Source organism: Lepidochelys kempii, chromosome 7 (genome assembly GCF_965140285.1).
Source record: "Lepidochelys kempii isolate rLepKem1 chromosome 7, rLepKem1.hap1, whole genome shotgun sequence".
Lineage (NCBI taxonomy): Eukaryota > Metazoa > Chordata > Testudines > Cheloniidae > Lepidochelys > Lepidochelys kempii.
The window spans coordinates 63,826,424-63,853,692 of NC_136386.1; the positions used below are offsets into that span (position 1 = coordinate 63,826,424).

General features: G+C 37.3%; 1 protein-coding gene across 1 annotated transcript in view; it reads left to right on the forward strand.

The window, feature by feature from the left end:
• The window catches only part of LRMDA (leucine rich melanocyte differentiation associated), a 464,379-nt gene that overhangs the window by 305,925 nt on the left and 131,185 nt on the right, over nucleotides 1-27,269 (forward strand). The window contains exon 5 of the mRNA XM_078853926.1: nucleotides 20,757-20,844. Coding sequence (XP_078710052.1) covers nucleotides 20,757-20,844 — 88 coding nt within the window. The remainder of the gene's footprint in view (nucleotides 1-20,756; nucleotides 20,845-27,269) is intronic.

Here is a 27,269-nt window from a genome sequence, read left to right on the forward strand (position 1 = left end):
AGTTTTATAATAATTAATCCACTATCCTGAAAAACTGATCTGAAGATTTGATTCCTCCCCCAACCCCATATACTTCTGTGCTAACAGTTTTTAAAAAACAACCACTTCTCAAAACAAATAAAAGACATTTAAATAGGAATTAGGGAGTTTAATTTGTGAATCCCCTGCCACCCGTACCTTCCAAATGCAGAATCAAGACCTTATATAATGCCAACCACCAAGTTATCTAGGGTCATTGGTCCTGATTCTGGTCTGATTTCCACCAGCTATACTAGTGTAAAACCATTGACTTTAATGGAATTTACTCATGATATAGGCCAGTGAGAATGAAGTTAGAATCAAACTCCATAGAAATCCACAAATACTCAAACAATGACATGGAATGACCCCCACCAGGATAAATGTCGTAATATGCTGATGTAAATTGACGTGAACCCAAAATATCTGAGCCTGATATTTAATTGGCCAGCTGTACTTCAGTATCATAAATGATGACTGATTAAAGCATTATCCTGTATTATTTCATGTTCTCCCTACTGGCCATAAGAAGACAACACATTTTAGGAAAAGGAAAAAGCCATGTGGCTGAACATCACAGAGTAATTTAGAGATTATCTTAATTCCATGTCCTTGGTTTTTCATTGTACATTTTTAAATTACCTCTGTCCTCCAAACAAAAATGTGGGATGTATCTTGAACTCGTTTACTTTATACTCTAGGCTTCATTCCTTCTTTGGTGTAACTTAATTTATATGTTTATTACTCTTTGTCTGAAGTAGTTCTGGCTGAGTTCCCCACTTCAAATCCTAGTTTGAATTTTGCTCCTAACTGTATCCCATGGTTTTGAACCCCTTTGCCAGTATGAAAAAAATAAATGCATCTCTATCAAGTTTAGTGATCCATGATATCTTTCATAATTTTCAAAACATTTGGTAGGTTACTTTGAAGTCTCTTCTGTTTTCAAGTGAGAATGAGTCCAGCTCACATAAACTAGCTGTCTCAGTAGATATACTGTCTGTCTTTATAGGTGTATGCATTTTTTCTGCATATGTCTGCTTATTTATATGAGATTGCTACAACTGCTGTTTAAAAAGAAAAAAATGAGAATCAAGGAAATTAAAAATGGAAAAAGGTATTTCTAGGCTATCCACTCCGTAGGTCCATTGTTAATGCATGCTATATGCTGTGTTGTTGGTAAAATGGTACCTGAAACACAATTTTTTAAAAAGATATCTAATTTATAATTAGGACTATCATTCCTATCCCTAATGCACTCTCTCATACATAGCTCTTGAAAATACCTAGGTATATAAGAGTACCGTGTTTTCTCAATAGCCAAATTGCAGCAGGAAGAACTAGGCTGAGTGGGAGTAGGGGGAACATTTGCTTTTGAATGTCTTAGTTTTGTTGATTTTAGTCATATGTTAGCATTTATTTAAGAAATATATTGAACAATATTATATGAGACTTGCTGTGGTATGCACAAATTAATTAGCTACCAATTTATTTTTCCATTGCACCTTTCCTCTAAGGGTCTCAAAGTTCTTTGGAAACACTAACTGCTGAATTCTCACATCAGCCCTGTGAAGCAGTTGGTAAGACGTATGATATATAAGGGTATCTTCACCCACTGCTGAAATTCTTCGAGAGTGGAATGCAGCAACTACACAGCTATACAAGGCAACAGTTTAGTATAGGAAGTGAAGTAATATCATAGCCAATTGAAAAGGCCAGGTGAAATTTAGGAGGAAAAACTGAGTTAGAATTTGGACAGGGCAATGGGGTTAATGCACTTATGGTTTCAGAAAGCGTCAGGGGATCTTTACAGACATGAATGATAAGTAGCTTATGTGAAACTGTCCTCAGTGTTTTCTTTGATGGCCTGAATATTTGTCAGTGTTCTGTATATAAATAATTGCATATATTTTGCGTGGTACTGGGTGGGAATGATGAGTGAAAGAGTTGGATGTTTTGGAGTCCAACTGATTATTTCTCTGGAAGTTTTTTTTTAAAAGTTAAAACAATGATGGGCCTAAACTGGAGCATTGGGTCCTAAACCCCTTCATCTTTTGGGACTTTCAGATTTGAAATCTTCAGCTAAGACTTAATATATTGATTGCTGATTAATAATGGATCTATTTTTGAAAGGTGCCTATCCACAACTCAAACACATTTGCAAAAGTTAAAATACAATCAGAACACAAGTAAAATTTCCGGCTGTCACACTAAAAGTAACAAGTTGGCCTGTTTAAAAATGGTATTTTCTATGACAAAATTCAAAACAACCATATTTTTCAAAACTTTTTTCTGAAATTTTGGAAGTTTTTGACACACACAAAAATGAAAACCATTTTTTTTCCCAGAAGCTGACTGTTTTTTTTTCATTTAAAAAGAAAAACACTTTTGTAGGTGAAACATGCTCACTTTAAAAAGGCCAATTTCTGTCTCTTCTCTCCCCCCCACCCCACCCCCCTATTGTGTTGAAGGAAAATTTTGACCAGCTCTAATAATTAACCACAGCAAAAGCTGAACTCCAACAAAATTCACTTTCCCTATAAACACCATTTCCTATGTCCCTTCCTTTGCAAAAGCCTGCATAAATAATTAGCTCTTGTAATGTGCCCTGAAGGTCAGCAAATTTGAGATGTTTGAGACCAACAGGGAAGTAGTTTCCAGAGGTGAAGGACTCTTAGGGAGACTCTGTCAGCTACTCCAGGCATTTTCACAGCTAAGGGGCATCAGCTCGAATGTGTCTGCTAACAGCAGTTGTGGCAACATCACGTGGAGAGGTATATGGTCTCTGAAGCAGGCTCTCTTCTGCCTTTCAGTCGCTTTTTTTTACAAGGAGAGAGTCTCTTCAACATCAGTCCAGAAGATAGAGATGGTCTTTGTCTTCTCCTGCCCAGCCATTGCAGAAACAGAAAATTGGACTGGAACTTTCTCTGATTGGAACTTTATGGCCCTTTCTCAGAGTTAAATATAGAGGTCTGGTGGTTTGTGATTTTTGGGGTCATCTAGGAACTCTTATCCAGGAAGGAAAAAACAAAAATCATGTATGAGAAAATCCCTTGAGTCACAAGAACACAAACATTCTTTATCTTCCTCCTCCACTGAAAAGATTGAAATTCTCTGGTAGGGATCAAGAGGAAGAATCCCTGACAAAACACTTTCTCCCCATCTCTTCCGCTGATTTCTTACAAAGTTATCCACTCTGGACCATGTGAGTCTACCATTGGGAAGGGAACTGTTTACAGAAAGAAAGTGAGACAACAGTAGCGAAGATGGAGAGGCACCTGCAGACCTATTCTGCTTTCCTCCTCACCAAATTGTTGATAGGAATCTCTCTAGGTTACAGGGACTGCACCTCTGTCCCCTTTCTGGTGTCTGAGTTTACCCACTTAGGAAAAGGCATGAGGCCGAACTCCTATCTCTGGGTGGAATTTCCCAATTCTTCCATCCTTAGACCAGGACCTGGGCTACAGCATCCTGTGTATCATCTTGAATCATTCTTTTCCTTCCTGCTTGTTTTTTCCAGGCAGCTCCCTATTAAGTTAAACCAATATATTTGTACAATAAAGATCCCAGTAACCAGGCGTATTCATAAATTATCACAGGGCATCTCCAAAGCTGTCACAGCATCTAAACTGATCAGTAAAAACATTGAAATGGAGATCCTTGAAGACTACTTTGCAGTCATTTCTCATGGCAATTTCCAGAATTTCTTTAATTCAAAATAAGGGATGAGGCTATTATGCTGTCCAGGCCAAGGTATGTTTATAATAATTTACCAGAATTCTTAAAAAGATTTTTCAACAGTCTCTCTAGGGCAGTGGTTCTCAACACGGGGTACGCATAACCCTGGGGGTACGAAGAGGTCGTCCAGGGGTACATCAACTCATCCTGATATTTGCCTAGTTTTACAACAGGCTACGTACAAAGCACTAGCCAAGTCAGTACAAACTAAAATTTCATACAGGCAATGACTTGTTTATATTGCTCTATATACTATACACTGGAATGTAAGTACAATATTTATATTCCAATTGATTTATTTTATAATTATATGGTAAAAATGAGAAAGCAAGCAATATTTCAATATTCGTGTGCAGTGACACTTTTGTATTTCTATGTCTGAATTCGCAAGTAAGTAGTTTTTAAGTGAAGTGAAACTTGGGGGTAGGCAAGACAAATCAGATTCTTGAAAGGTGTACAGTAGTCTGGAAAGGTTCACAGCCACTGCACTAGGGAGACTCCAAAAGGGGAAACCAGTCTCTCCTAGAGATAGAGGTGGTCTTGCCTTCTGACGATGCAGAGCCAAGGAAGAACCACAATATGAACGATGAGCCTGGTATTCAGAGAAGAAAAACCACCAGATATCAAAACTTACTTTTAAAAAATTGTCACTACAGCAGACTTGCCATGTTAGCACATTTATCTGATGCAGTGGAGTTGGCCGTTATATTATCATAATGTTACATCAGCATGTTGTAAGGGAAAAAAATGTTTGGAGCTTGTTTTTTTGTTTGTTTGTTTTGGTACAATTCTGCCAAAATGTTACAGTATGTATTGATGCCTGAAAGTCCTTTTGGGGGCCTATGAACCTCCTACAATTATAGCATGTAGAGTCACCCCTACAAACTGGGGAGACCAATGAAATGTCAAGATGCGTGCAAGCCATTTATGAGTTACTCATAGTGTAGATTGTGTGCATATTTAATATTTGTTAATATATCTCTCCAACGTGAATGACCTTTTGGATACCATGAGTATCCTGCAGTATACTCCTAATGAAACCCCACCTCCTTGGTCTAACCCCCACAGTGAGGCACCCCTCCAGTAGCTTTACAATTCAAATCCTCCATCAATTCTTCTCTTGGCATCTTTCCCCAAATTGTCAACGTCTTTGAAAGGTGGGCAATGCTATGAAGGGGAAATTGATGTGTAAAGCTGATTTTTATCTTGGACCCATCTCCAGCTGCTTAGCACAATTTAAATGTTGTGCCAGTCAGACTGAGCTGTGTTGCTGGAGTGTGGAAGTTCAGCCCTTGTGCTGATTGCATGTATTGGTGCACTGTTTGTGCAATGCATGGATCTTAGCTTCAACACCGTAATAACTAGTTTTATAATGCAGTCCACATGTTGCACAATAGCAATCACACCTGGGAATAAGGAGGGTGCACGAGCTATTGGTGTGAACACTTTAACACTGAAACATTTTCCCTTTTAAAAAGGAACTGAGGTAAGAGGATATTCAAGTTATTGTAGCAATTAGGTTTTTTTAAGTTGGCTGTCTATATGAAATGTTTCTGAGTAGGAAAAAAACCTTGGTAAAATATAAAGTTTATTACGATGCTAGACTACATTATCCTTGTCAGATAGATTAAAGCATTCTCCTAGTCTCTGTTCTATATTACCATAACAAGTGAGGAAATAATGTAGTGTTGTTATACAGAGCAGCTTATAAATTTTGACATAAGTGTGAGAGAAATCACTTGAAATGTGAAGCAACCAAGAGGAATAATTAGGAGCAGCAGAATGATCTCAGTAATATGACAACAGTTTCTAAAGCATCCCACAGGATTGAATTCGTCAGGTTTGCTTGACCTATATCTTTAATAATACAGCTCATTGCCCTTGTATTGAAGCTAGAGGGCAGGACAAAGTATGAGCTTTATCATGTTTTAGGAGAAATTGCAAAAAGTTTATTTATTAACACACCACAAAATGGCCCATTTCCATGATTACCAAACAGTAAAGCAACTTGGGCCACAGTTCACCACACAGAACACTCCTTTTCATAGTCAGGCTTGGCTGGCAAAAAATATTATGTAATACTCAAATAAGACAAATGGCTGTGTTGGCAGTGGAAATAACCTCCTGTTTAATTAGAAAATAAGAGCTATATGGGACAGTAAAAATGGTTACTACTGTCCTCAGTCACTGTTTAATAAATATGATAGTGCTGAAGATAATGCTAAGTGTTATTTATTTGTGCAATATCGCAGGCTTAGTAATTGTTCATGTTGATAGCTACCCTGCATGTGGAATGAAGCTGTTTCAGAATTTTCTTTGTTCAATTCATAAAAAGGGAGATGACCGTTTTTACATTTTAAATGTTTTTTTAAAGGCTTAGGTAGATAGTTACAATATTTTTACCTCTCAGTGGTACTGGGAAGGATCTATTATTGGCTTTAATAGTGTATTAATAAACTTTTCATTGCTGACTCTCTCTTTCTCAGAACACAGCAACAAAAGCTGAAAATATTTCTTGAAGGTAGTACTTTTTATGCTGGGTGTCCTATCTGCAACCGAGTATATGTTTCTTCATCCACCAGTGTAAGTAGGGGAGTATTATTAAAGCTCTTGGTGCAATTGTAATTTCCAGTTTCGCCAGTGCTATGGTTATAATAAAAAAGAAAAAAAAATCTTGATTTTTTTTTCCAGCACACTCTTGACTCCCATTGACTTCATTCAGAGTTGTGAAAATCAGCCCTTTAGAGCTCAGTGCTAGAGACAAAAAGATTTAAAGGCAGGCCACTCACTGTAGGGAATAGATTTTACCAGCAAATGAGCATCAAATCATGTGTGTGCATCCCAAGTTTCCCTTTACTGGGTCGTGAGATGGTCAGACATTGACGTTCCAGCTGAATTCCTAGATTTAGCCTTGTATATTTACCGGCTGTTTGATTGAAATGTCGGCTAGGCACACATTTTGCAATATGCTTTCAATAACAATCAGCTCTGTGTCCTAGTGCTATTGCTTTTGGTCACAGTCTTTCTCTTTCGAATGCACTACTGTAAGAACAGGGATCTGACAGAAAGGCAAAGTCTGTGATATTCCCTGTTCTGATCCAACGGGGAAAATTAAAAAGATGTTTGTTTCATCCATGTGCTTTACCTCCTCCTTCTCCCTCCCCCACCCAAAAAAGTAGACTGTGTGTCAAGAGGCAAAACAAAACAAAACCAAACCCCCTTTCTTCTCACAATTCACTGTAAGCTCCAAAATCCTCCAAAATCCCCAATCTCCCTTTGCAGTCTGGTTCCCACTCTTGAGCTTTCCTCATCTCCCTCTGAAAGAAAAAAGCTCTTCTTTAAGGGACTGATAGGTTGTAGAGCGATGCTTAGCAACAACATTCCTGTGCCTTAAGTAGCTGCAAGCCCCTAGCTGAACCCTTTGATGTGACTGTCAGGGCAGATTTATTTTGTTTTAGCACATTGTCTACTTGTCCAGATGTATCAGGAGATAAAAAGGAGTCAGGTTTACACTCTTCCTCCCTCCCCTTTTTTTTTGAGATGTAATTAAATCCTGTTTTTGATGAGTCTCCGGGAGATCGAGATGAAGAAAACAGGAACTGGCTCGAGTAGAGGGAGAGGAAACCTACTTGCTGGTCTAACACCTGCCAACATAGGAAAATAAAGTGTAAAGCCACAGTGCAATGTGTTGATTTGGTCCTGCAGAAGCCTTAGATTTTGTCTTTTCTCACATGCTGGTAGTTCACCAGAGCAACAGAATCCAAGAAGACCCTTTTGAAAGCAGTTGTCATGTTCCATAGATTCTCTCCAACTTGTACGGTTTTTAATATTTGTTTGGTTAGTTTGAAAATAATCACTGTCTCTCTCTAAAATGCTAGGTGTATTGATCACTTATACTAGAAGAACTTTTGACTGCAGTAGGTGGTTGTCAATCAGATGCATGAAAAAAGGAAAATCTTTGAGCCTCTATGGTCTTGAATTAACAAATCTTCTGTGCAAGGCAGGGCCTTGCTGAATTCTGCCAGAGAACAAATACCACAGATAAATCCATTTTTGTTTATTTGCTTTTTTAACTTGCACATTTAGCAACACTGTTCTGAGCGCTATTAATAACCTGCGGTGTGCAGTGACAAGCCTGATTCCAACGTTCAGTACACTGTGGGCATGCCAAGTGAATAAAATGCTTGCTTTAATCTGCTGTTACAAAAGTTACTCTATTTGCATCTTAAATAGGTTACACTATAGCACCCCCTTCTGCTGACTAAGCTGTCTGACAGGAAGCTTAGCTCCAGCTCAGTTTTCTTCCCACATGCCTGTAGGAAGACTACTTAAAAGCATTTTCTAACCTTCCAAAACTTTTAATTCCCATGTCTGTTAAGCAAGGAGAGCAACATACCTGGATAATAGCTACCAAACTAATGTTAACCTTTAGGGTCAAGCTTTAATTTTCACATAGATTAACTTTTTATCATTCATATGTCAGAAGGAAAAAAATCATTAATTTTCAAAGTGAGAAAGAATGGCATAACAAACTGAAAAGCAAAGTTAACTCTTTGATATTGCAAATTACTGGACTTAGGTCTGTTGTATACAGTAATATACCCAATACCCCACTTGCCAGATTGCTATTGCCTGAATATGTTCTGAAAAGATGGTAGTGTGTTATATGCCCTCTTCTGTGGAATAGCCACGAAAGCAATTTTCCTTGCTGGTTCTAAGTTGACATCTGATGACCCCTGGAAACCAAATTGGCAAGGGAATTTAAGAGTTTATAGACCTCCTGTATTTCAAAGACCAAAATGTGATTTATTTATGGTAGCCAAAGGAATTCACTTATACTGAACTCAAATACAGTGAAATCCATCTATAGACAGATAGACTGATGGTCTTTGATTTCTTCAGTGCACTGACAGATGCCCACTACAATGCTGGTAAAAGTGAACCATTGCATATAGCAAAGTTCTGTTAACGTAAGTAGAGGATTCCACTGTACATGTGTAAATGTTTATTTGTATATGTGCAATACACCTACATGTGTAAATATCTATGTATGTGTCTGTATAGTCTATATGGTACTATGCACTATTATATAATATAGACTCAGAAGTACCCTAGCTCACAGATTCCTGAAGATTAAGCATAATTTTCAACTATTGGACTTACATTCAAAAAATGAAATTGCTCTTTGGATGTCTTCTTGCTGAGCACCTCCTGCTGGCTAAACCCTGGAGTTCAGAAAAAGCACGTTGGTTCGATACCGAATGTAATGCAATGTATTTTGGGTTGGCTTTTTTCGTACGAAAATAGTGCACAAACACTTCATAGTGGATTAAGGATGTATGTACCAAGATCAACAAAGTATAGAGGTGACAATATATTCTCTCCCAAGTTGAGTCTCAATGCACGTAAGTCCCATCTACTTATTGGGATTTGGACATAAACATCTGATGGAAGAATTTGGCCAGCCATCTGTGGATGTGATAAAATAGGTGAAGGGTACACAGGCTAAAAATTAATAGAATTCAGAGATACTGAAATTTTTACACATTCTTAATTTATTTACATGCACATTTCATAGAATCATAGAGTATCAGGGTTGGAAGGGACCTCAGGAGGTCATCTAGTCCAACCCCCTGCTCAAAGCAGGACCAATCTCCAATTTTTGCCCCAGATCTCTAAGTGGCCCCCTCAAGAATTGAACTCACAACCCTGGGTTTAGCAGGCCAATGCTCAAACCACTGAGCTATCCCTCCCCCCACTGAATGCATCCGATGAAGTGAGCTACAGCTCACAAAAGCTTATGCTCAAATAAATTTGTTAGTCTCTAAGTTTCACACTTACCCATCTTTTTGCAACTTCTTTCTGAATTATTATGAGTTTTTTCAAAGGACCGAATGTTGTTCTTTAAATCTTGAGAGATGGTTGCATGATGTAATGCAATGAATGAAATGTAATAAACATGGAATTAAGGTAAGAGTAAATTGAGAGCACAGGCTTTTGGCTCTTGGGAGGATCCTGCATCTGTCCATCTAGAAGTGCATTTGTGGTTCTCTTTACAAGATATCTCAAGGAATAATTGTATAAGGCTGTTGGGATTTCCGGCAAGACTTGCACAGTTGTTCATGAAGGCTTATTTTCTGTACTGTTTAATAGTTTTTTCCCCTCTGATACTTTAAGACACACCACTAGAATTTTTCGTGTGTGTGTGCATATATGCATGGCATAAATAAAATGAAAGCAGCACATAGGCTGCATTCTCAGCTTTCTTTACTGGAACATAAAAAGGTACATTAATAGAAAGTGAAAGACAACACAAAACATCTTAGTGTGTCACACACTTAAACATTTCTTGCAAGGACTACATTTTCCAAAACTTGGAAGAGCAACTCAAGATCAGCATGCTCTGCAAGTCTATTGTATATTTTGTTGGGCCACTAAATGCTTGCCACTGGTGGGATATTTTCCTGGTTTACTTAATGATAATCTTAGGAGAGTTAAGAATCCAGGAGAATTTATAGTTTGATTGTTTGGTTTTATTTTCTCTGCCATTTAGTTGAAAATCATTGACCCACAACTTGAGTTTATTTTGCCAACTATTGGCAAGTGTTAATCCAATCACTTGAATTAGTATGTCAATTTCATAATTACTCTAACCTCAGATCTATCTCCTATGGGGACCAGTGTGCTTTAAAAGTACAATTTTGTCCTGTGGAGCTGTTTGAAATCAATTATTCTTATTTAAAAATCCAAACTCAGGTTTTGCAGTGGATACGCTTCATACTGGATTATATAAATGGATCTGCTTTCTACAATACCGTTTTGCAGTATTTAATTTCTCATATCTGTACCTGTCCCAGTAACAGACAACACTATGCTGCTGGAACTTGCAGCTATGGTGCTTCCTTTAGGACCGGATTCTATTATTCATTATGTTGAATGGTACTGAACTAATGGAGGAGTAAGGATCCACTTAGCATGAGTGAAAATATTAGAATCTGGTCTATAATCATGGAGGAGGTTACAATGCTGAAGGCTCTTCCTCCGCACCCCACTCACTTAAACTTGATCTGACTAGCAGAATCTACCCCAGCTGCTTGTGCCCTCAATTATAGATACTTTTAAAAAACTATTAAAAATAAATATTCTTTAACCCAACATATCAAAGTCAGTTTCTTCTGGCAGTTCACCACAGTTTGAAAAAAAAATCAGTGCTAAATATAATTCCTGAAATACTTGGCTTCAAGTGATAATATGTTTTAAGTTGAAAAACAGGTCTTGAAAGTCAAGGAAACAAATGCACTGTTGTTATACATGTACTACGTGTTACAGTAAAACAAATAAATTCAGGCTGCTTAGAAGCAGTCACTGCCTTGTGATTATATTTGTGTAGTCTTGGGCCCTTTGATCAAAGAAAGCCATTTCAGGCTAGGCCTAATCCGGGCTGCTTTAAGGTGTTTAAATGGGAAAAAAAAAGGTTGACAACAGCTGGGATTTAAATTTACTTTTGCCTAACTTTTGTTTTGAAAAGATTTCTATTATTCACTGCTTTCTTTTTCATACAGAAGATGGATCATTGAGTAACCTAAAAGCGAAAGAGGATATGGGAGGAAATGGGTGGAGACTTTGAATTAATCTTCTGAGGAAAAATGTTTGATCAGCGGGTAAGAGAGGATGAAAACCTCTGATGTTGACAGCAGGCAACTTTCTGACTAGCGTGTGATTGACATCTTTGAGGCTCCAGTGGGGAGCTAGTATCCAGCCAGGCTCAGGCATCCTCTGTCTGTGGGTGGTAGTGTTAATAATGTGGCAACTGGAAAGATTAATTGTGGACAAGCAGCGGGATTACGAGGAGGGCTTCACAGGTCTAAAACGAACAGTGGTAGGAAGGCTTCTGATCTATCAGCCCAAAAGGAAATTAGTTAGGGCAGACTGGAGCAGCTTAAAAAAAGGGGGGAGGGAGCAATGGGAGAGGGAAGTATTTAGGATATTAAAGCAAAATGTGAAGAGGATATTGAAATAGGTCGTGAGGGGACGGGACCAATGTTCTTGAAAGGTAATATGCCCTTTTCAAGAGGTAGCTTGAAAGACCTTAATGCACTGCATACTTTTACAATATGTTCACAGTTGAACTTGTTTTGCAGTGAACTGGTAACCAATTGACTTGCTTAGTGGTTTGAGCTGCCACAGAAGGTAAAATTCATTATTCATTTTGAAAATGTGGTTCACAATAAATTGTTTGTCCACTGCCACACGTAAATTCAAGTGAATAAATATCAAAGGGCCCCTCAGTGCAAAATACCTTGGAGAGAGTTTACTTAAGCTGTATCTGCAAGTAACTATCCACTGCATATTTTACTTCCCACCCTTTTTGGTAGTAGTAGGGATTTTGCCAATAAATTCTGCGTTACCATTAAAGAGGCTATTCATCATGCTTACTAATGTTATTAATCAAGATACACCACAGTACCCTTAAAATGAGATCATTTTGATAAATCATGTACGACATGAAAAGACTTTATTCCTTTTAAGTGCAATTTAGACTATAATTTTTTCCCTCGTTTATGATTCATGGAAGAAACATGGATAAAATTCCCTTGCACATTTACACCTTATCTCCAGTAATAATTCAAAACTGCTCTTAGATGAAAATTCAGGGTCTGATTCACCAAAGCTGAATGCCAGCTCATTATTTTCTGGCATTCAATAGTCCAAAAATAATGTCCATACATTAGGTACTATTCACAATAGTTAGATTTGGCAGCACACTAGACATATCAATTACACTCAATTAAGCCTAAATGAATAAGAATTCTCTTATGTTCATTTACATTTTTGATCCAGTTATACCCAACCTACCCTAACCTTGCAATTTTATGTTAGGAAACCAAAAATTATAACAAATTCAGATGTGGTTTCTAAGTGATTGTCTCCTATACATGAAAATGAGGAAAATGCATTTTCAGATGCCACAAGTTTTGTTAAGCCCTGTGTTTGTTTAAATAACCAAAACGGTTACTTTTCTGGCGATAGGTTATCAGAGCTGTGATGCTGACTCCAAATCAGAAGGTCACTGTTCTCTTTGTCTTCCAACAACCACAATAAATCAGCCTATTCTTTTAATAGCATCAAATCCAAAGGTAACTGATAAAACTCTCCAGAAGAGATATTTGTGAAGCTCCACCTCACACTCTTGATTATAAGTGAGACACTTGTACTATTCATTAAACTGAAGAATGTCTGAAATGTTGCAATATTTTTTTCTACTATTGAAATAAATATTGGATAAACGTTTAATTATTCAAGTATTCCAGTTTTTTTTAAAAATGTCAGTAGCGATATTTAATTTGGATGGCAGAATTATTTAATATTTGGTATTTCTCAAACCATGACTCAGAGGGGACTGGCTGAATTACAGTCTGCCCTTTACTTCCACCAGGATTTGAAGAAAAATGGTTGATTTCCAAGAATAACAAGACTATTTATGTTTTCTTTAAACATTGGTCCCTATAAATTGGGTTGCATGTGGCAGATGTACAATATATCCGGCCACTATGTGGAACGAGCATTTTGAAGCACTGTCCAAATCTTGGTTTTAGCCGGTGCATAGGGAATTCAGGAAATAAACATACACATATCCTATTTTATTTTTAGTTTAATTAAGTGCCAATATTTCTCAGAAACTTTGGTAGTCATCTGTCAAAGTATAGTTGAGTCCTTTACCTCTTGGATGGTGCAAAAGTGTCACTCCTTTAGTTTTTGTCTTTTGTACTTTGCTTCACTTCAGTATGTGTGAAGGTTGTAACTCTTTCTCCACGTCATTATAGAAGTGACTATAGATTCACTTCCCGGTCTGAAAAAGCCTTGACTTTTGATGTGGTTCAAGCTTTCTTATTGAAAGTTTCAGGTTGTTATACAAGAATAAAGTGAAGCAGAGTAAAGCCTTTATCCTATTGACATCTGCCCTTCTTTCTTGTCTCATGGATTCTGCTCATTATTAATAATAATATAATCAAATTGGTAGACCCTTTCCCTACATTTTAAATTTAATTCCTAGTAATATACTTGTAATTATAGACTAAAATAGTGTACTAGCAAAAAGTAGTCAGGCTGTGTGTCACTCTAATGGAACATTTTCATAGTTGCTATTTTTAATTAACAGAATTAAAAAAAAAAAAAACCTGAGTCCCTATTTGCAAGAGTCATGTTAAAAATATCCTCATTTTCAGTAGCACTCAGCAAAATATCACAAGCACAGTTTGCTTAGAACATGAGCATTCTTAAGACTTATATACCGGGCAATGCAGTTTCCCCCACTCCATCACCCCACCCCACCCCGCACCTTAGCATAGTATTCATTTGTGGTTTGTTCCCAACCATGGTCAAATGTCTAAAAACAGATTTTGAAACAAGTCACTATTTTTATGTGGGGTAAGTAGGTCATCTCATTAAGGCTAGAAAGATCAGGCAACTTGTGATAATGCCGTGCAGCTGGTATTTCTTAGTAATTAAAATGACTCTAATTTATGCTACAAATTTACCAACACAAATCCCCCGAAGTGGGATCTGCAGTTACAAGTTCGGCATGAAAAATATTTCCTATGTCATTAAGCAAAGCAAACTTCCCTGTGTAGTCATGCCATGCCACCTGTTGGCTTCTCTGAAACATGACAGGGTCTTGGTATCAGTCATGGCAGTTGTTTGACCTTTCTCTGACCTCTAACCTAGTTCACAGTAGAGTGGTCCTGAACAAGACCTTCCCTCGTCTGCCTTAAATAGTAAGAGCTCTGATAAGCCCAGCCTTGTCAGTTCTTAAAGTCTCCTTAATTCTTTCTTCTTTTTTTAAGTTGAGAAATAAAGCTGTCAACTTTTCAGTATATGTCCTGAGTTAATATTAAAGTTTATGGCAAAAAAAAAAAAATCCCCCAACATAACAGTTTTAAGAAAGTTTTATCTTCTTGGTGTGCCTCATGACCTGTTATATGGACTCAGAGTTAATTTTTTGTGATATAGTAGCAGCTGAAGCCCTCCCCCGGCCAACTAATGTCAGGTTTCTATGGTGCTTGATGTTGTACAAATGTATGATAAGAAACAGTCTCAGTGCCAGTGTGACTCCAACAAAGTAAACAGATGTTTATGTAGGCAACTATAATAATAATAATGGTAGTAGTAATCATAAAGATTTTAAAATAGTGTATGTGTTAAAACATTACATTGTCAAGCATTGAGTACAATATTTAAGTATATTTACAACAGAAATCTTAACACTGAAAGAGGAAAGAAAATGATTTAAAAAAAAAAAGCAAATGTGAGTTGATCCCTACTCATAATAATATAATTATAATATAATATAAATTAATTATAATACCTAGCTCTATTATAGCGCTAGCATCTGTAAATCTCAAAGTGGTTTACAAAAGACATCAGTATCATTATTCCCAGTATCATATTGTCATAGACATTTTGGGAGGAATGGTTTAATAAATACAGAAACTGGGTAATGCAGTGATTTTGTTCATTCCACGTCTTTTTTTGCAGTGGAAAGTCATAGAAACTAACAGGATTTATTTAATGAACTTTAGTTTTGCATTTGATGATATAGATATTATTGGGTTGATGATGACACTGTAGTACTATCTTAAATTTTTATTTTCATTTTAATTTGAATATAAATTTATAAAATGACAAACGGCACCATTCTGACAGAGTAGGTGAATTTGACCAGCCTTGTTAAATACAGTGAGTTGGTGTATGAAAATAAACAGCAACCCCACAAAACACAAGAATGGCAGATAATCATGCAACACAGATAGAAAACAAAGGCCACGCTTTCTCTATACATTACTCTGAACAATGTTCGCTTCAACAGTCTTTTTAAAAAGATGGGCCTTGTAGTGTTCCATTAAAATGCAGAAGATTCAGTCTGAGTGGAAAAACACTGCAATGGATAGAAAGAGCCTTTAAGCATCCCCAAATGCTTACAAAATTACTGAACTGACATACAAACTATATACACAAGAGTAACTTTGGCCTGTATCCAGTATTTCTTATTAAATCCTACACTCTTAATTCTTCTAACCTGTTCCTGTTTTACTACTGATAACTAGCCATTCTGCTACTACTTTTCAGGTCATACCATTTTCCTAAATCTTTGCTCGGTTCATATTTTTCTCACATATAGATGGGTAAATGTCAGTGACACATAGTGTACATATTTGTGAGGTTTATCACCCTGACCTGAGTACGTGTGTGTGTGAGTACATGTGTGTGTTTGTATTTACATGAGAGGAAGAGAGATATCGAGGTCTATTTATATACCTTGATATGTATTAATATGGCAAGATATATATCAACTCCTATTTATTCTTGAGAAAAGATAAAGGCTAGATTTCCCGCCCTCCCCCCCCCCCCCCCGTTTCTCCTTTATAACACAAAAAGTACAGGCTGCTGAAACTAGACAGCGTTGTTTCCAACTTTTGTATACTACATACAATATCTCATTTTGGGATGAGCAAGTGTGGCATAAGTACACAATAAGAGCTGAGTGATTGTGAGTGCATTCTGGAATTGTTGTCTTTTAGAGTATTTGTTTAACTGCATTGTTAGATTTATAGCTTCTAGACTTTTTTTTTATAGTGGAAGAATTTGGTAGCTACCCTATCTCATTTCTAAACATGCCAGCGCTCTCCACTATCTATCTGTTGGGTCTGCTCTGGTAACGTCCAGAAAATGCCTGCTAGAACTAACATTTCTGTTAATAATATCCAATGAAAAATATGCCTGAGTTTAATGTATTCAGCTGGGGAAATCAGTTTCTTGTGCAGTTAGCAAAATGATCTTAATAAACCATGTCTTTTCGTAAGTGCTCTGTATATCCATTGAATTCTTTTAAGAGAGGATGCCAACTTGGTCTTCTTCCTGTGTTATAAAACTTGTCAGATACAATGTATTAGTGACCATTACAGTTATTGGTGAGCGTGTGTGTGTGTGAAGAATTTATGACATGTCATAGAAATGAAGATGATCTCTCATATCTCAAGGGTAAATATTTCAAGATAGAAAACAGAGAAATGCTAGGATAGGAATGGTCACTATCTGCAGCAAGTTGAAAAATACCTCATATTAACGGGTCTCTTTGGGATACAGCAGTATAGCATGAAGCAGCACCAAACGATTCAACAGAATACAGAATTTCAGAAGCAAGTGCCATTGTTCTAATTAAAACGATCAAAACTATTTTTATTTACGGGTGTGCTTTTTCTTATTTCAGCTTTATAGGTAGTCTTTAGATTTGGAAAAGGTATTGAATTGAAAGCCCAGTAGACTTTTGTCTTCTATTTTGTTTACTTAGGATTGAGTTTTACCGTTCCTACTCCAACAGAACTCTGGAGGATATTCCTAAAGAAACGTTCAGATCCTGATTTGGCAGGGTGCTTAAGCATGTGCATAACTTTAAGCACTTGAGTAATCCCATTTACATCATTTAAACTACTCACATGCTTTGAATTTATGCATTGTACCTTAGTATCATACTAAGGTACAGATTATCAATGTTACCTGTTGGAACATTCTTACTAAACCCTTCGACATGTTCCCAGTAGACAGAAAATCTCACTTCTTCACCCATTTTTCCCTTTAAGATATTTGTAAGTTATGTCCATTCAAGGTCACTTTTGCACTGTAACTAGAACTTCATGTGCAAATAGCAGAACAATCTGAAGACAGAACTCTCATATGTCAATGCTATCACCATCAAAATATTCTTCTGAATAATAAATCTACGCAAGTCACTTTGGAAAATAGCTTAGGGCACCCTCTCAGTAAACAGTAAAAAGAGAATTTGCGGCTTCCTTCTACTGGCACACAGGTTTACATAAAAACTTGATACAGGATTTTCACTCAGTTGACATTTGTGCAAAACAGTCCGATCCCTATATGGTATTCCATGGAATTAAAGCTTTTGTAACTGAACACTTAGCAGAAAAGTAATGAAAACTGTTGTATACTTGACAGGGAATTACATACTGTACATAAAACAGCAGCAACATGCCAATAAAAAAATCATCTTCTTCTTGCTTTTCCTAAAATTGGAAATTGCCCCTTCACTACAATATCCTTTTTAGAAGCTCTGGAATTTTGCTCAGTCAGTGGTATTTGCTGAAAAGGCCATTTCTTCCAGTAATTTTAGGAAAAGCTATCATCAAACTGTCAACAGCCTAAATTGTGATTAAAAGCACCAAAGAGAAACCTTCACTATTATCAGAGTCCCAAATATGAGTACTTGAATAGACAGATAACATCTAGAATGTATAATATGAGGCCTCCATGTTGAGCTTTTGGAGAGACTTTGCGGAAAAGATCTTATGTTAAATAAATTATAATCACAGTTATCCTCATCTTACCCAATGCTACCAGGCCAAGATAAAACAATAGAGCATAGTGGACACATGCTCTGTACTTCATATTTGGGACTTATTGCATACATTAGTGGCCTGGCCATTTGGGGGCCTGATCCTGTGAGGTGGCAAATGCCTTCAGCTCACATTGTCTTTATTTAGAGTTGGAGGGCATTCAGCATCTCGCAGGTCTGAACTCTTGTCTGTATCTTCAGCTGGTGTAAACTGGCAGATTTCAAATGAAATCAATGCACCTACACTGGTCACCAGGTGAGGATGTGGTCTGTGCCTGTGGCCTTTTCAGCTTTGGATTCATGTAGTCGGAGGGTATAATAGTATTGAACTGCAGGAGGCCGTAGGAGAAGCTGTGCAAGAATTAGCTATAGAATCCCTGTCATGATCTGTAACGTCCTTGCTATTTCAGGAGTCCTATATCTGTTGTAAGATGTCCTTTGTGCTAAATAGTGCAGTGTTTTAGAGATGTGGCTAGATTTCTGATAGGTACCAAGCTACAACTGCAAAAATCATTCCAACATATGACCTTGTGTGAAAACTGAAAATGGGTCTCCAGAGTGAAAGGCTAGTATGCTAATCCACTGAGTCACTTACCTTTTAAACTGTATTAGCATCTACAAAAGTACAAAAAGAATGACAAACAAAAGGTTTCTAAATATTCATAGACTTCAAACAGAATATGTATTCCTTATTTTTATTGTTATCATTACTATTTCTAAACCAGTGTCAATCATCGTTTTATTCCTGGTAACCTTTTTAAAAAAATGGAATCAGTGTTTCCAAATGTTTGAAGACCTGCTGAGCCAAAACATTGTAGTCCCATTTTACATTAAAATTGATATTCCCATCAACCTTTGTAAATTATTTTTTTAAATATCTGTCCAATTAAAAAGTCTGAATCAAACAGTGAGTGATTACAAAACCATTACAAATACATAGTGAGGTTTACTAGGATTACTTTGATTTATTAGTAGCACTCATGTCAATGGGTGCTTAGGGAACCTCACGCAGTAGACTATGGCTACTCTTGTCTCATGACCCATCCCATACATTGTCACTGGATTTAAGAAATAGCTTAATGGTTGCATTTCTTCTTCCCCTTTGTTTTATCTTCTCTAAAAGTCATCAGTCTGATTTTTGTATCTAGATGAGTGGGTTGCAGCAGTAGGAAAAACAGTGTGGTGAAAACTAAGTGCTTCATCTCTACCACATTAACTAGCATGGAAAGGACATGAAAGCCCTGGAGATTATTAAGTGCTGCTACTGTGCTGCCAGGAGCTGAAGCAGCATGGTCAACTGAGCCGGGTGCTCGCCCTTGGAACTGGGAATGCACCACTTGCATTTTATACCTGGGATGCTCTGGGGCAGGGCCAGTGCTAAGGTTGTGCAGCAGGTTGGCCTGTTCCTTTGCATCTCCCTCCCACCACTTTGCATGGACTTTCCTTCCCCTGTCACTATGTAATATCAACCCCTGCTGGCAGCAGGGGATTCCCATGTCTTTGCAAATGTCTAATCTTAGGACTTTCCGGGTAGCGGCACAAATCGCATCTGCTCCAGGCACTGTGGAAAGGAGGCACTAAAGAAAACCTGTATATTTTAACACATATTTTACAATCTCTAACACTTTTTTTAAATGAGGAAAAAAAATACATCTTTTTAAGGAATACTCTATGGGAATGATACATGTTCACAAATAAGACCTATCTTTTGCTTTAAGATCTCATTCCAGCAACACAACATTGCTGCCCTGTAACTCGAAAGCATAAATAGAGCCTTGTTCTGATCGTTGTAATGCTAGGTGTTTATAATATTCCCTTGGGATGCAACCCTGTCTCACTGGATAAAATGTACTTTGCCCTGGATTTAAAACACCTCTATATTTTCTTTGGATAACAGACAAAGGCATAAGATCTGGAATTCTTCTTTATTGTGGGGAAAATTTGGGATTGTGTTACATAGAGTTGTTTTTGTCTCTCCCCTGAACTAAATATGTTTTTTTGGTTAAATCAGGCTTTGCAAATGTCTCCAACTTTTGATACAGGTTATTTTTCCTTACAGCTGTATATCCTATTTAATTTCTTTTGCACAGTGCATTATGAACATTCTCATTTGTGACATAACCGTTTATCTTCCAAGTGAGGCAATGAGTAGTGCAAAATATATTTTGTTTTTATTTTTAAAAAGGAGGTGATAATTAAATCTACCTTCCTATCCTGCTGAAAGAATCTGCTGACTGATGACTTTTATGCAGGCAAATGAACTCGTATTGAACTATCAATGACATTTTTAATGTTGTCAAAGGATTCTTAGTGAAAGTATCATTTTCTAAAGCTGTGATGTGCGTTAGAATATTTGTTTAGTGACACTATTCTAGTATCACTGTAGGGAAAATTATGGATACTACGTCCTTTTGAGGACTGGCAACTACATTTAAAATCCTTACATTTTCCCAGGTGATTATTTATCAGTGTTGCATATGACTGTCAACTCTGTGCATCTGTAATCACATCAATTAATCAAAACATTAATTTTGCACCTTTGTTTAGTCATTGACTTTTTTTTTAGAGTATTGATAATATTTGTTTTATCACACAGGCCTCCTCCAGTGACACTGCCTCTGTCTCCCCTGAGACACACTATACGCCGCTGCCTTCAGGATCCAGGGATCTCACCAATCACAGAGGTAAAAATTAAGCTTCTATTGCTATTATTACTACTGGTAAACTTTGCTGTAAGGCCTTCTGAACGCATTACTGCTGCATCGGCACTTTAGTGAGAACACTGTGCTTTTCAAGCAGTTGATGAGAAAACCATACCTGTCAAGACTACAGATTTTAACTATATTAAACAGGATTTAGAGGTAGTCTACTGGGAAAGCAAATAAATCTATGGAATAATAACATTTAGCGATTTAAAAAAACATAAAGAGATTAGAGTACTTAAATATTGCTAAGTAGATGATTACATGCAGCGCTGGTGATTTTGAAAGAATTTGTAAATTCTAATATTTGTGAAGAGAGAGTTATTTTGCAATTTAACAATTTAGGGCTACAATTTCAAAATGTTAACACATTTATATTGCAATAAAAAGGGATTCTGTTCTGTTTTTCAACATTAAAAGGGGATCAATGTGCAATTTTACTGATCCTTAGAACTTCAAAACCACCTTGGGCAAATTCTCAGATTCCTTCAGCATGCCTAGGGAAAGCAAAGTTCTGAAAGCAGGCAAAGAACTGTTGCTGCCATAAAGGTAGCATTCCAAGCCACTTCACCCTTTGTTCCAAAAAAGAAAGAATTTTGAAAACCTTGTAGCACTCTGCAGCCAGAAACACGTATAGGAATAGCCATATAAATTTCCCTAGTTGCTCATTGGATTCCACATCATTTTAAAATTATAACTCTTTTCCCAATGGGATTGATGTAAAGTAACCAGATACCCCTGTTGAATAGAGACACTCACACTCTGTAAAGACTACTTAAATCAAGGCCAATCTTATATTTAGGAACTGATTGTAAGTACTACTTGATGCTTCCGAGGAAGGTGAAAGAGCTTATATGAACCTGACTGATCGTGCCAGACTTTTTCTGAAGATTAACAGAAAGTGCTGAAAGTGAAGCAAATTGAAGGTGTTAAAAATCACTTCATGTCTGTCCTTCCTGATATGCGTTACCTACCATTTCCGGTAAAGAAGGGACTGAACCAAAATGCTGGATCTCAGCAAGCCCCAGACTTTTAGGATGTAAAAATTGGAGCCCGTCGAGATGTATTATTGTGGCCTGAGTCCATCTTTAATTTCTCAGTAAATGCAGTTGTCTTCAGATTGGAATCCTGCTGTTGGTTTAGTTGGCTAGGTTCTATTATGAAAAAAAATTAGAAAATTAAAGAAATATCATCATGAACAAGTGAACATTGCAATTGCCTAACAGTGAAAGAGATTATTTTAAACTAGATCAATATATTCCAGATGGCAATTCAGATGATAATGTTTTACAGTTATGTCCCTAAATTATGGATTAATTTATCCTGTAATCCAGTTCTTTTTGGCTGTGTCTGGCAGCAGGAGCATGTCTTTATATGGCTGCACATTTAGAACTAGGTGAGATGTTGTCCCATTGCCTTCTATGGGACGTGAGGGAAGTGATAGCCCAAATATCTCTAGTTTTACCCCCTTTACTGTTCATCTCTGTGAACAAGAATGGAGAAGAATTCTGCTATTAAAAATAAACACAACAACAATATTTGCCTTGTCACTTTTTGATAGGGGGTGCGTTTTGGATTTAGAACCTAACACACACAAAATTATGCAATTCACCCCCCCGCCCCGGCCCTCCTCACTTTGCATAGTAAACATGTGTGCTGTTGTTTTCCTTGATGCTTAACCATAACTCTACCTACAGTGGGTGGGAAGAGACCATATTGTCCAAAAAAGGGGTAAAACTGGCCCATTCCAACAAGCAACATGTATATGGGCTTAAGAAAATAATTAAGGAACCTGGCAGAACACCAGCTGCTATGAATAAAGTTTGGAACAACGTGATAGCAGGATTTACTTGACCACTTAACTAGTTTTGAAAACTAAGAAAAGTTGTCTAAGCTCACAAACCTAAAGGAAGCTTAATTACAGTTAATGGAGCGACCTCCAAGAAAAAAGCAAAATCTGTAAACACACCATTTTTGATCCACACTCCCAAAGGTTTTCTCTTCTTGAATGGTCTCAATCTGATGTGAAATGGTTGAATCAACTGTTACATACAGAAATGGAGGACCCCGAGAGGTCATCTAGTCCAGTCCCCTGCACTCATGGCAGGACTAAGTATTATCTAGACCATCGCTAACAGGTGTTTGTCAAAGCTGCTCTTAAAAATCTCCAATCATGGAGATTCCACAGCCTCCCTAGGCAATTTATTCCAGTGCTTAATATGTAAATATTGGCAGCTTTCAAAAATACTTTTCAACCCAAACTGAAAGGGAGAATGGCCATGAGTTTGTGAACACTTTTTATTCATCCCTGGGGGGTCTTTCTTACCAGAATCTGAACTGCTGGCAAACAGCTCAGTGCTAGCAGTAAATTAATTCTTCTTTGGGGCTGGGAGGAAGAGCAGCCACATTGGAATGCATTGGACTTGCAAAGTTTTACATTGACAATTTTCCCTGTATTTTATTTATTTTTCATATTGGAACAAAGACAGCAAGCTGTGCTCAGGCTACAAAGTGTAGCTTTTCATCTTCATATTTTACACTCAAGAACTTAACATAGTATTTCCAGGATTGATTTAATCTTCTCAGGATGATCCCATGTCTTGGATGCGCTCCTTGCACGGATTTTATAAGTTTCAGAATCATTTCCAGGGTCCACAAAATACCACAGTTCAATGTCATCTCACAATGTTATGACGTGGGAATACAAACACCATGATATTACATCAAAATACTGTGATACCTGAGTTGCCCTGCTTATGAAGACAGCACTGTATGTAGTTCAAATTTACCCCCTTCCTAAACTTCAGCCTAAGCTTTCTCCAAATCTTGTCTGTTACTAGGATTTTCCTTATAGGACCATCTTTGTCTCAGACCCTAATTCCCTCAGCCTGATTGAAGCACCAATCCCCCTACTGTTCTGTTTGGAATCTAACTGAAACTATCTGTTCATGTGGCTCAGTAGTACTGTCCATATAGGGTTTTAAACATCTCGTAACAAAGTGACTCAATAGAAGAGCTCAGCACTCCTACTCTGTCATCCTACAATACTCCTGTTGGACTAACTTTCAAAAGTAGTAACTATACTCCAGCCTCATGACTAATTTTTGGTTCCTACACTGTGATCTCAAGCTCCTCAGATTAGTTATTCAGCTACATTAAACAAATATTTTATGTCTTAATACCTGTGTTTACACATATGTCACTTCCAAACCTGCAGTAAATATTAATAAGTATTCCAAATAACTCCTCCAATAGATTGAAACAATCAGAGTTGTGTAAAACATTTGCAATTCTTTTGAAACTAGTGAAAATTCATCTGGTAAGCTAAAAGCCCCCAAATTTGGTGGCATTCTCCTTTTTTAAAATTCCACTGTTTACGCTGTGACAAACTTCAGATTTTTGCTATGTTGCGTGGGCATGAAGAAAATATACACACAAAAAAATTACATTTATGTTGTGAGTAACAGAAATACTCTTTCTTTAAACACATATGTATAAAAGGTTAACTGTTAGCAGAACCCTTCAAGAGGGTTCCATGTGTGAAGATGCAATTACCTTCCTGTTCTGCCTCTTCAGCTAAATTAGAGATCCTAAAATAGTTTTTTAAAATTAATATAATTAGAACTATGCAGCGTAGTTGTAGCCATGTTGGTCCCAGGATATTAGACAGACAAGGTGGGTGAGGTAATATCTTTTATTGTACCAACTTCTGCTGGTGAGACAGACAAGCTTTCAGTTTGAGATCCTATTTTTATTTGTCCCACACTACTTGGTCTCCAGTAACATTTTATGAAGGACTTCTTTCCTTGCCATCTTGCCTCTGGGAAAAAACACTGACAAATCCAATTCCCCAGAGACGTCTCTCTGTAGTGTCCTCTCACTGGAGACTTACAGAAATTAAGTTCACTGCCTCCAAAGAGACAGACCACACACCAACTTGTCAGTGTAGCTGAAAACTCACACTTTACATCATAGCAAGATATCACTGAGATAGTTTATAGTAAAACGAAGAATAAGTTTATTAACAAAGAACAGAGCTATAAGTGAGACTAATCAAGAGGAAAAGCGACAGATATGGTTACAGACAAGACAAAACAAAACAAAACATGGTTTCTAATGCGTAAAATTTAATTCTAACAAGTTATAACTTTGCCTAAAGCAGTTTCTCACCCACAGCCCGTTATCAGCAGCTCCTGCTCTTCAGGCCAAGAGAATCCACCATTCACAGGCTCCTGTTCCTTATGTCCCCTATGTGATGGATAACTAAAATGTTTTTATATTACCCGAACTCCATTGTCTGTCCCTCAAGAGCCAGGAAGGCTTCCTGAGGTGCAGATTCTGTCCCCGGCATGATTGCTGAACTGTCTTCTCCGTTGCTTGTTTGATTGATTGATTTTGTTTACCTTATATAGAAATGTACTTTCATTGTCCCCCTTCCTGTAATCAAGCCAGTCAGGCAGGTAAATACATATTCCTTTATGTAAGGCAGGTGTGTTGTACGCACTGCCTCCCAAAAACCTTTGAAGAATATATTTCCAGCACACATATATAACCCTTTGTACATAACCTGAACATACATCACATAATCATTTTCAGGATCAGCATATTTCCAGTTTACATATGATATCTTATATAAGACCTTTTAGATACATATTATGACAATAGTGTGTTGGAAGTAATAAGTGTGTCAGGCCTGATGTGAGTTGCAGTACAGTGGACTCTCTGCCAGTTCACACTGAAGGGATTCCCAGGGTCACAGCAGTCCATATAATGATCCTTGCTTCTAATGAAATGTTATACCTTCTATGAGTTGTTTTCAACTCTGACAGCTGAAAGCACTTCATGTGCATGTATTGTCAGACATTAATAATGACATGGGACTGGACAACATACAAAGGATGGTGTAAGTCATCAATTCCTGCCTGGAAACAGAATTTAGTGGAAAATGTTCTACCAAGACACATACATGTTTGTGAGAAGGCTTCCACTGTCTGAAACTGGAATAGGGAACTCTGGAAATGAATGCAGTCAAACACTATAATTGACTAGTGGTCATGGAGTCACTCTCTTTGTGGTCATTACGTTGTGCCCCATTCTCGGAATGTTGAGTTTCATTATTATTTTTGTAATGTAATTACAATGTAATGTAATGCAATGTAATTGTCACAGGAAGTGTGTAGAAAGGATAAAGCATACAAAATCCATTCACAAACCTTAGGGCTTCCTCTAGGAGGGGAGGCATCTCTTGTTCCTGGATATTTAGCCGACCCTTTGACTGTCTTGCAATCACCATGCCAGCCAGACATGCCAGTATCTATGTTCTTAAGGAAGATTTACTACCTTCATTGCATATGTATGTATTTTAAAAATGTACTCACATCGCATCTGTCCCTGGGTTCCTGGGTACTTTACAAAGGTTAACAACAACAATAGCTAAATTAAAACTGGGCTCAGAAGGAAGCTTCCACTTTGACTACAGAAGGGGCAGCAAAGAACTTATAATTTATAGCTGGTCAGATGAGCTGACTTGAAAAGAAACCCTTTGCACTGAGCCATGACAAGTGCTAGAGAGGTTCCTGTGGATTAGTCAGGAAGGGAGTCACAGCTATGAGGTTACTGAACCAACAACAGTTTGTCAGTTTGACCTGAAAAGCTAGATGAAACCTTAGGAATGGGCAGAAGTAGCTTTGGAGGGAGAGCACAGGAGACACAGAGTAGGTCTAGATTGCTAACATCTGTAATCTAGATTTTTAAAGTGTGTAATTAACAGGACTATAGGACAGAATCACCTTGGACCTAGATTAATGGTTATTCCATCAGTAAGACCTTTAATTAAACGTATTGTCTCACCAGCAACCAGAGCAGATCACAGAGGGGTAGGTGTTATTGATTCCCTCACAGCTATATCAAGGAAGAGTCAGGCAGTCTCATTCGGCAACTGTTGCAGTTTCTTGATCAATTTCCAGGGAAACCTAATTAAAAACAAATTACAATAATTTATCCTAGAAGAGATGAAGGCATGAATGACAAAAGTCAGTTCAGCATTAGAGGAAAAAGTTTTCTGGGTTCTACAGAAAAATCCAATTTTTAAAATAAGCTTCTGTTGGGCTAGAGGGAGTATAACAGTGTAAATTGGGATGATTTGCAACCCAAAAAATACCTTCCACTGGTAACTCTTTCTAGTCCAATGGAAGCTTAATTTAAAAATAAGTATTTTCAAGTAATTTGACTGTAAGTGGGACTATTTGTATGAGAAAAGTTAAACACATGCATAAATGTCTTAGAAATTGGGGCCTAGATTATAAAATGATGTCTTAAACATTTTCTAAAATGGTAAGTGACATAAAATTGACTTTGAAGTATCCCTTTATAATAAATGTTAAAGTATAAGGGGGTTCATTTTTGAA